At 38.0% G+C, this 11509-nt stretch overlaps 1 protein-coding gene across 1 annotated transcript in view; it reads left to right on the forward strand.

Moving 5' to 3' along the window:
- ctns.L (cystinosin, lysosomal cystine transporter L homeolog) overlaps positions 1 to 10544 on the forward strand; it is a 20830-nt gene extending 10286 nt beyond the window's left edge. Inside the window, 4 exon segments of the mRNA NM_001091417.1 lie at positions 883 to 1002; positions 3601 to 3771; positions 4263 to 4380; positions 7969 to 10544. Coding sequence (NP_001084886.1) covers positions 883 to 1002; positions 3601 to 3771; positions 4263 to 4380; positions 7969 to 8099 — 540 coding nt within the window. The 3' untranslated portion in view covers positions 8100 to 10544.
- The last annotated feature ends 965 nt before the right edge of the window (positions 10545 to 11509 follow it).

An 11509-nucleotide genomic window follows, 5' to 3' on the forward strand; every position in this document is an offset into this window, starting at 1 on the left:
TGGGATCAGCACCAGGTAATAATATACAAGGAAAAAATACAATAATATACGACTGCACACATTCAATTTCAACACTTTGCACCATACAACAGAGTAAATGTGCTTTGTACAGTTAGCACGTGTCCTCCAGCAAAGCATGTCCTCCTAAATGTAAATTTTTTTTATCAGGCCGTATAATGTTGTATCATACATATAGGGGCCCATTTACTTAGCTAGAGTGAAGAAATAGAGGAAAAAAAGCTTCGAATTTCGAATGTTTTTTTTGGCTACTTCGACCATCGAATGGGCTCCTTCGACCTTCGACTATGACTTCGAATCGAACGATTCAAACTAAAAATCGTTCGACTATTCGACCATTCGATAGTCGAAGTACTGTCTCTTTAAAAAAAAAAAATTTGACCCCCTAGTTCGCCACCTAAAAGCTACCGAAGTCAATGTTAGCCTATGGGGAAGGTCCCCATAGTCTTAGCTATCTTTTTTTGGTCGAACAAAAATCGTTCGATCGATGGATTAAAATCCTTCGAATTAAACAATACGAAGGATTTAATCATTCAATCAAACGATTTTTCGTTGGATCCTTCGATCGAACGATTAGCGCTACATCCTTCGATATTCAAAGTCGAAGGATTTAACTTCAACAGTATGTAGAGCAGGAATGCTATAACGCCTAGCATTCTGATGATGGCGAGAGATCCTGCATGTTCTGGTGGTTCCCTCTTTCCCAACTCCAAGCATCCCTGAATTCACCTTTTTATATACAGTTATTCCTTTTCTAAAAGAATGTAATGATAGTGTTCATTTTAGCACTGGATTAATTGCACTGCATTATCCTGTATTTTATCATCTCCAATGGCTGTGCAATAATACCATTACCTGCAACAGGAGCAGTTTCTTGTGGTGTACCCCAACGGTGTATTTCCTGTGGAGGCCAATGATGTTTTCTTCAGTCTGCACGCAGTTGCACTTACAGCCATTACAATTTTCCAGTGCTGTATGTATGAGGTAAGTTACATCTCTCGGGCCAGAGAGCCTAATTGCTTCTAAACATGTTTTAATGATAAATATCCAGTATAAGTATGTGGTCATGTATTATTGTGTGAATTGTTCATTGACTACATATTTACACACAAGACCATCCACTGTGCCATATTTTTCACTTAGCCAATAGCAGTAAAATAGAATATCACACTGACCACTATATGTTTCATTTTCTGTAGTGTAAGGGGGTTGCAATGTAAATTCAAATTTTAATCCCCCAATTCGAATGTAAATTAGAATGTGAGATTTATCAAACCTAGACCATGGAAACATTCCTAATTCTAATATTCGCCACCTAAAACCTGCCAAGTCAATGGCAGAGGTCCATTGAGCCATTTGGAGATGTTAATAGCCTTCCTGACATTCAAGTTTTTATCTGAGAAAAACTTGATTTCTACGAATCGAATAGGTTTAGAATTTTTGGTCTGAACCATTTGATAGAATATTAGACATTCTAATTTTTTCTTAAATAACCTCCCAGTCAAATCGTAAGTATATTTGAATTGAAAAAAAATGCACATGAATTCAAAATTTGTCTTTTGATAAATGGGCCTCTAAGTATCACATCATCATGGTACTGTTGTGCTAAAGTCTATGGAGCATTAAGCAAGATGGTATCACTCCGTTTGTACAAACCATTAACTGCTTCTTGCAGACGACCACCCCAATAAAGGCACATGTGATGCCCTTTAACAGTCAGCCATATGCCCTCCTGGCTTTTTGTACCTGGGAGGTGATAAGGAGCTTGTAACAAGCCTGCCAATGAGACAATGGCTGCTAAGGTAAGGCTAAGGGCAATGGCACACAGTACATTTGTCGCCTTCAAAAGTAGCCCAAAGTTTCCTCATGAGGTGACTTCAAACTACTTAGAAAAGTGGAAGCAAAATGTTGTCAAAGTATTCCAAAGTGGCTTAATAAGGAAACTCCAGCCTGCTTTGAGGGGCAAAACGCCCCATGTGTCTTTGGCCTAAAGCTGTAGGCTAAACCAGAAGTACAAAACAAAGACCAGTGATTCATTAAATGGTGGTTTTGACTTCTCAAGGTTGATGAGATAAAAGTTTAATTAAAAAATAAATAAAATTATGGTTGCATCACAGCATTTTTGGATTTGGCCAAATCCTGCGATTTATACTGTAGGCGTGGTTCACCTTTAAGTTAACTTTTAGTATGTTCTGGAATGGCCAAGTTTTCATTTGGTCTTAATGTATTTTTTTTATAGTATTTTTATTTATTTACCTTTTACTTCTGACTCTTTCCAGCTTTCAAATAGGGGTCACTGACCCCATCTTAAAACAAATGCCCTGTAAGGCTACAAATGTATTCTTATTGCTACTTTTTATTACTCCCCTTTCTATTCAGACCCTCTCCTATTTAAATTCCAGTATCTTATTTAAATCAATGCATGGTTGCTTGGGTAATTTGGACCCTAGCAACCGGATTACAGAAATTGCAAACTGGAGAGCTGCTAAATAAAAAGCTAAATAACTCAAAAACCACAAATAAAAAATGAAAACCAACTGCAAATTGTCTCAGAATATCACTCCCTACATCATACTAAAAGTTAATTTAAAGGTGAACAATCTCTTTAAAGCCAGCCCTGTCTGACTCTCCTTGACTTTATCAAACTCTGTATCAGGGATTCCACTGAATCCAGTATTGGGGTACAATAAGTTTGTGTCACCCTTTTAGAACAATGATCTGGCATTTTGATCTGTGCCTCTCATGTTGCCATATAACGAAACCTGTTGTGCAGGTTAAAGAGAAACCCAAAAATGAAGTATAAACCATGCCTGCAATTAGGTGTTTTTATGTGGGTGCTGTATACTAGGGATGCATTGAATCCAGGATTCGGTTCGAGATTCTGTCAAGATTCTGCCTTTTTCAGCAGGATTCAGATTTGGCTGAATCCAAGTGCCTGGTCGAACCAAATCCGAATCCACAAGTGACTTTTCATCACACAAACAAGGAAACCAAAAATGTTTTAACTGCACCTGCAGCACACGGTTCTCTTTCCCCCTCCTTTCCATAATTGACATATACGAATTAGGGCTGACTCCTAAAATAGTGGATTCAGTGCATCCCTACTGTAGATTAGACATTCTGTGCAACTAAAAAGTTTAGTCCTATCACATTATAGAGGGTGTTGCAATTCTTCACTCTGTCCTATGTGGCTTCAATGGCCCTTTACAGGAGAACTAAACCTTAAAAATGTAGCTAAAAATGCCATTTTATATACTGAATTTATTGCATGTTCAGAGACACAGATCTTTACTGCTAAAGGGCTGTGGTTGCCTTGGGCCGGTACAGAAGCCCAAAACATAATGTACAACATTTTTAGCCTACTTCTTTAGTTCAGCTTTAGTTCTCATTTAAGGCAGAGATGAGCAATCCGTTGCCCTCCAGATGTTGGTGAACTACAGATCCCAGAACCTTCCACTCTGCATTAGAATCAGCCCCTGTGTACTTCAAAACCAACTTTCCCTTGACTTAATTATGTAAAATAAAATTAGTTATTGAGTGTGTTCATTTTTTTCATTCAGTGAACTGTATTTGTTTTCACAGAGGGGCTCACAGACTGTCTCTAAAGTGGCCATCTGCCTCCTCATCATCGCCTGGCTCTTTGCCTTCTCGGTGCTCTTTGTGGCAGTAGCTGACAAGATTACCTGGCTCCAGTTCTTGTTCTGCTTCTCATACATTAAGTTGGCCATCACCCTCACTAAATACTTCCCTCAGGTAACATTCTCTATGTATGTGATACGCACCATGAGTTTGGCCCCCAGGGGCTCATACAATTCCCCTATCTGCCCAAATTTATTCCTGAATGTTCAGTGTCGTCATTGATTGTATATCATTATTACATATTCAAACTTGAGACGCATATAGATCCCTACTAAATATATATATTGTATCCTTTAAGTTCTAGCAAATTGTGAGCAATGAGCAGGTCTCAATGTCTTTATTGATTGTATAGTATATCATATTTCTTTCCTGTATCCATGTTCAACATCCAGTATATTATATCTATTTATTTTTATCATAATGTGAGTATGAAACATGACATTATTATCTATCTTTCTTGGTGAATCTTTAGTGTATTATAAGGTTGTTTATTCTAATAATAATAATTTGAAGCTCAGGAGAAGTGCCATAGGTATATATTTGTACATTTATTTTAGATACTGTGTGTCATTGTTGCTTAATGAGAATATTGATTTGCATCTAAGGCTTACATGAATTTCCATCGGAAGAGCACAGAGGGATGGAGTATTGGGAATGTGCTGCTTGACTTCACTGGAGGGAGCTTGAGCATCGTCCAAATGTTTATCCAGTCTTATAACAATGGTAAGTAAGAGCAAGGCTTAAACCATTCCTCGCTTCGACCTCGCCAAATGAGTGAATCATAAGGTGGCCATACACCGTAAGAGTTTCCCGTTTGGCGGGGTCTCCAATTGAGTGAATCTTTCCTCCGACAGGCCCACCTTGGGTGCGCAATATTGTGGTAATGCAATTGATTGGCCCTAGGGGGGTATTAAGGCGATACAAAAAGTTGGAGCGAGGGCCGCATCAATGAGCCGATGCCATCCTCTATATAACAGGAAAAATCAAGCCTGTCTGATCGAGATCTGCCTGATTTCTGGCCAGATATTGATCAGGGAGGCCTATCGGAGGGCCCCATACACAGGCAGATAAGCTGCCATATCAGTCAAATGACCTGAATTGGCTGCTTATATCTACCTGTGTATAGCCACCTTTACAGTGTATGGCCACCTTAATGAAAATACAGAAGTGGGTTTCCTTATGTATTTAAAACTGGCATTATAAATTGCTCAATTTGTTCTTTGGAGCACATTTTCACTATACATTAATTCCTTTTTTTCTTTTTGTTTTCATGATTATCAGTTTGTACACTGCCAATATCATAAGTGTGTAACAAGAGACCACCTAACTTTTGTCTGCCAGACAGAACAGCAAAAGTTTCAATTATGGCAGCAGGAAGCATCTCCTGACACTTCTTTGCTCAGTTCTCTCCCTCCAGTCACACTGCGTAATAAAACTGTGCAGATAAGTTTCAGAAGAATATCCGTAATTCATATTTTTTTTTGCCCTTCTGTCCAGCCACCTATACAGAATAGCTGGGGGCAATCTTCTTACACATTCATGATATTGGCAGTATAAAAACAGAAAACAGAGATAAAACAATTTGATCATTTAATGTAAATATTTAATATAAAGTTTTTTTTGCAGTTAAAGTGAGACAATTGTGAGGGTCTGTTCATCTGTAAATTAACCTTCAGTATGATGTAGAAAGTGATATTCTGAGACAAATTGCATTTGTTTTTCACGTTCTATTATTTATAGTTTTTGAGTTTAGATTTTTATTCAGCGGTTCTCCAGTTTGCGATTTCAGCAGTCAAGTTGCTAGGATGCAAATAACCCTAGCAACCATGCACTGATTTGAATAAGAGACTGGAATATGAATAGGAGAGGCCTGAATAGAAAGATACGTAATAGAAAGTAGCAATAACAATACATTTGTAGCCTTACAGAGCATTTTTTGATGGGCTCAGTGAGGCCTATTTGAAAGCTGGAAAGAGTCAGTAGAAGAATGGAAATAATAAAACAAAAACTATTAAAAATAAATAACAAAGACCAAATAAAAAGTTGCTTAGAATTGGCCTTTCTATTACATACTATGGGGGTTATTTATTAAAGGTTGAGTTGTATTTTACCCGAAAAATTCTAGTTTTTTAAGGTATTTTTCGTTCAAAACTTAAATTTACAAAAAACTAATTGTTTGGGTTTATTTAAAAAAAAAAAAACAACCAAATTTTTCAAGATTTATTATTCCCCCGAAGCTGGAAATGGCTTGAATCTGAAGATGGTCCAGCTAAAACCCCTCATGTAGGAGTCAATGGCAGAGGGCTCTTAAACCATTTGAAGATGTTTGTAGCCTCCATGATGTTTGGGTGTTGTTTAATGAATTTCGCTTGAAAACGCAAGTTTTTTCCATTTAAGTTTTTGCATGAATTAGAAACCATTCCAGCTGTGAGTTTATTTGAGGTCTAACAAACCTCACAAAGCTCTAAAATTCGACTTTTGATAAATAATCATATACTGAATATTGAAGAGGGATCTCCAAATAGTAAGTGATTACTCAACACATAAAGGAAGAGGCCCAGGTGCACAGCCCTGAGCCCTCAGCATAGGGAGCGGACAAGACCGAAAATTCTTGGGAGTCTGTTCTGAATAGGATTTTGGACTGGTCTCATCATTTGGATAACAAGTTGTGGATCGAAATAGAACAGCAGGCTACTTCAACACACCTCTTACATCTCCCCTGGATTGCTAAAATTAATAGACGAATTCTGACTAAGGGTCATCCACTTTTGACCAATACCTTGGAGATCTGGGACGCCCTTGATAAAAAACTTGGCATTACTTTATATCCCTCTACTCTAACCCCGATTACTAACAATCCTGCCTTTCCACCTGCTATGGATAAAGACCAATTTAAACATTGGCTGGTGGATGGCCACTTACAGATTATACATTTACTGGATAAGGGTACACTCATCTCGAAAGAGAGAATTGAGAGGCTTCGGACTCTCACCCCGCTCCAACACTTGCAATACGGCCAACTTAAGCATTTCTATAACAAATTAGGAGGGGACAGAATATTTGGCAGAAAAATCTCAGATTTTGAGAAGTTATGTCACAATAGTGTGCCGCCTAAACATACACTTTCTGCTATCTATAAAAACTTAACTGTTAACAGTCAGCTAGAGGAGCAATTATTTATTAAGAAGTGGAATAGAGAACTGAATCTAACATTGACGGGGGAAGAATCGGTAGATATGGTAAACAATTTGATGAGAAGCTCCAGATGTACCAGAATTCAGGAACTCAATTACAAAATCCTAACTAATTGGTATTATACGCCCTCCAGGTTGCACAGAATGTTCCCGAATACTACCTGCATCTGTTGGAGATGTAGGGGTGAGGTTGGTACTCTGTTACACATCTTCTGGTCCTGCCCACTGATAGTACAATATTGGAAACAAGTGCTCCACTTGTGTTCTCGTTTTGCTTGTGGCAAAGATTTGAACGATCCCTCATTCACCTTGCTATTTCACATGTCCTCTGAAGACAGGTTACACTTCACTAACTCAGCCCTTCCTCACTTGTTGAACGCAGCCAAACTCTTGATTCCCAGACATTGGAACACCCAGCAGGTACCGACAATTAGGGACTGGATTAATACAGTTAATGAGATTCAACAATTCGAGGAACGATCCGCTCGCACAGAAAAGCAATTTAGGGAGTACTCTGCCCAGTGGTTGTCTTGGATTTTATTTAAAAGTGAACAAGAGTATAAACAGCACATATTGTGATCTAGTCTGACTGGTATTTCTCGTATGGTACGCGACGCCCAATATGCCTACTATCGCTACCCTTGGAGCTAACTTGATTGCCCTTTTCTCGACCTACCCCCCCCACCCACTATACCCCCCATTGTGTGATATGGTTAATGTTGCATTGTTTAATTGATTGTACCATACCTGTACGAACGTAACTTGTTCATGACTGTTCTAATCAATGCTACAGTATATTTTGTATTACCGTATGTTTACCAAATAAACATATATTTGAAAATTCTTGGGAGCAGGCACTCAAATAAAGGCAATCTTCCACCAGGCAGTTGAATCAAAGTGAAATAGTTTATTGTGTCCACAGCCTAGCCTTTATTTGAGTACCTGCTCCAAAGAATTTTCGGCTTTAATAAATAATCCCCCAAAAGTTAACTTAAGGGTGAACCACCTCTTTAAGCAATTGCTTTATGTTCTAAACTATTCCCAGCAGTGTTATCCATGTAAGTGCACATGTATGAAATGCATCTGTTTTAAAACAACTCTTTTCTCCCCCCCCCAGATGAATGGAATTTAATATTTGGAGATCCAACAAAGTTTGGCCTCGGTGTTTTCTCCATTGCATTTGACATTGTCTTCATAATCCAACATTACTGTCTGTACAGACCGAAACCAGGGTATCGCCAGATTTAAAAGAACTGAATGGACTTGGGCTCCTTTCTTTTTATATAGGGATGCAACGAAAATCAGCATTCGGTTTGGAATTCGGCAAAGATTCGGCCTTTCTCAGCAGGATTCGGATTCGGCCAAAAAAAATCACGTAATTTTTTCATCACCCAAACAAGGAAACCAAAAATGTTTTAACCGCTCCTTTAGCACCTGGTTCTCTTCCCCTTCCTTTCCCTAATTTACATATGCAAATTAGGAATCTGATTTGGTTCGATATTCGGCCAAATCTTTCACAAAAGATTCAGTCGAATCCTAAAATAGTGGATTCGGTGCATCCCCTACTTTTATGCCTTACCTTATTGAAAAAAAAAAGTAAGTAATTGTGCCTATATCTGTAAACAGCTTCTGATATAACTTGAATATCTCACCAGCCTTTCTTAGGTCCTTACAAGACCAGCAGGTTCATCATGAAGAAACTTTTGGACAGTTTTTTTTGTGTTTTAGAAATTTTTATTTTTTAATAAGGTGTATAATATTTTTGTAAAATCTGAAGCAACTCTAAAGAAAAATCATAATACAGAGAGATATAATAATATGCATGTTCAAAAGGGGACACTGTTTGGAGAAATAATTCAGAGACGAGTGTTGATGCCCTTGAATTTCTGGTTGAATGAATGAATCACATGGAAAGCACTGGCTGAATACAGTCAGATTGTATCAGATGTATGAACTTTGTTACATATAGAGGTGTGTTTTATGTTCATGTGCCAGCTGTCCAGTTCATAGAGCATTTCTCTGGCCTGCCCAGGTCCATATGCCGTGCCATCTATTATCCCATTTTACATGTCTCTTAATTTTATGGCATTTCACGGGGGACAACTCCGAAAACTGCAATTCTTCAACTGGGGGTGCATTGTAACACTTCTAAGTAAGAACCATCTCTCTGGTCTATTTTAATTTCAACTGCTGTGCCTGTTGCATCAAGTTTTGCAAATATATTTCATGGTGTGCAGGAAAGGAGGACTTCATTCTGTTCACATTACACTGATATCCCGATGAGCAGCTGCTCTATTTGTCTCACAGTTTTCCAGTAGGTCAGTAAAAGAGGCAAGGGAAACTAAAGTCTAAAATAGAATAAGGCTAGAAATGCTGTATTTTGTATACTAAATATAAACATGAACTTACTGAATCAGAAGCCTGATAAAACATAAAAAAGTTGGCCACAGGGGGTCACTATCTTGTAACTTTGTTAACCATCTTTGCAAGACCAAGACTGTGCACATGCTCAGTGTGATCTGGGCTTCAATTGGGTGGTTAAGCTTAGGGATCGTCATAAATGATCAAAACAATAATATATGCCAGAAGCCCATACAGCAAGACTGATGAATAATCAGAATATGCAGACTGCACTGGGTCCTGTGTTGTCATTTAATCTAATGTGGATTTTATAGTTTTTGTATTGTTTAATACAAACTTTCTCCAACTCTGCAGAACCAGTGGCTGCAGCAAAACAATCCTCCAAAAAGAATCCCAGTTTATCTGTTTAAATCTGGCTCCATGATCTTTGTCCCTGCAGCTGGAGTTGGAAACAGAGGATGTAAAGGCAAAAATAAAATCCCATTTTTACTTTATTAACTGAAAAAGAAACCTATGCCCAATAATAAATCTGTACCGTTTTTATAAGTAACGTTACTGTATGCAGTCAAATTCCCCCTTCTTTCACTTGCTCTGACTGCTATGGATACGATTCTCTACATGGTTGCCAGCTGTTCTACAGGGAAACAAACAAAGCTGCTCAAGTTCTGAGAAGTAAAGTGGGAGGGGCTCCTCCTGCTGTTTGAAAGTATGATTAGTTTCCCTGCAGAGCAGTTAGGGACTTCTGAAGTTTCCTATCTACATTAGTTGGAGCAAGTAAAGATGGCGATAGATGCAAAAATTTGATCGTAGGAATCTCTGTTTTGGGCCGTGTGTGGAGTGGCAAGACATTTTTAGTGCCATAGCGATCGGTCGTTCAGACGACCTGACAGGTTAGAAAATTTCTGTCGGCTACCGATAATATCTCGGCATGTATTGCCGATCTAACGATATCAGTGGGAGACTGTCACCAGCTTTTGTCAGACATAACTTTCGTACGATTGCTGTCAGGGGCAGAACATTGTCTGATCTGTTCTTTTATTACTTTATTTGATCTGAATGGTTAGTGGCTGTTCTGGAGATGGCACCGATATGAAGGGGGAATTTCACTGCATACAGTCAGGTTTCTTATAAAAAGGTACACATTTTTTTAATTAAAGTATATTGGAGATAGGTTTCTTTTTCACTAAAGAAAGTAAAAAAGAGATCTTATTTTTTTCCCTTTAAAGTGGTGGTTCACCTTTAAGTTAACTTTTAGCATGTATAGTATAGAGTGGCCAATTCTAAGCACGTTTTCAACTGGTCTTCATTATTTATTTATTTTTATATTTTTTTTTTTAATTATTTGCCCCATTCCTCTAACTCTTTCTAGCTTTCAGATAGGGGATTGCTGACCCCATCAAAAAACAAATGCTCTGTAAGGCAACAAATACATTGTTATTGCTACTTTTTATTATTCATCTGTTCAGACCTCTCCTATTCATATTCCAGTCTCTTATTCAAGTCAATGCATGGTTGCTAGGGTAGTCTGGACCCTAGCAGCCAGATTGCTGGAATTGCAAACTGGAGAGCTGATGAATAAAAAGCTAAATAACTCAAAAACCACAAATAATAAAAAATGAAACCAATTGCAAATTGTCTCAGAATATCACTCTCTACATCATAATAAATTTAACTCAGAGGTGAACAACCCCTTCAAAGTGGGGCCTGATAAATAACTGAGAAGCTGAAACAGCATATGCAATAAAAGGAGCTTGTAGGCAGGGAAGTAACTTGGGCATAAATGGTAGATTGAAGATAAAGTCGGGGATGCACTCCGTGTCCTCTCATGTGTTAAAAGCGATGAACTTTATTTCATTGTGTTAAAAACATCACGCATCCTGGCGCGTTTCGTATCCACGATATGTAGTCATAGGCATAACACTAGCGTGTCAAACGGCTTTTTAAATCAATTTACTGGACATGACCTCATTAATTACATAGCTACAAAGGGGGGGGGTTAACCCTGTTGCAAAAAGCCACACATTCTAACAAGTGAAATAGTTCATTTACATAGAAGCTAGGTTAACTGAAGTGCAAAAAAATAATTTGCATATATACAAAATAGGCAACTTCGCCTGTCAAAACCTAAAATCCATTGCATTTTTCTAGTATGATAAATTTCTGGTTTAGACATAACACTAAAAACATTTTTACACGGGATAAAACTTTAGTTTAAACATAGGCATAGTGCAACAAATTGTTAATATTAATCCCATATTTCGTTACAAAACATTTAAAAAAGAAGGCAAAACCGATAA

Source organism: Xenopus laevis, chromosome 2L, assembly GCF_017654675.1.
Source record: "Xenopus laevis strain J_2021 chromosome 2L, Xenopus_laevis_v10.1, whole genome shotgun sequence".
Lineage (NCBI taxonomy): Eukaryota > Metazoa > Chordata > Amphibia > Anura > Pipidae > Xenopus > Xenopus laevis.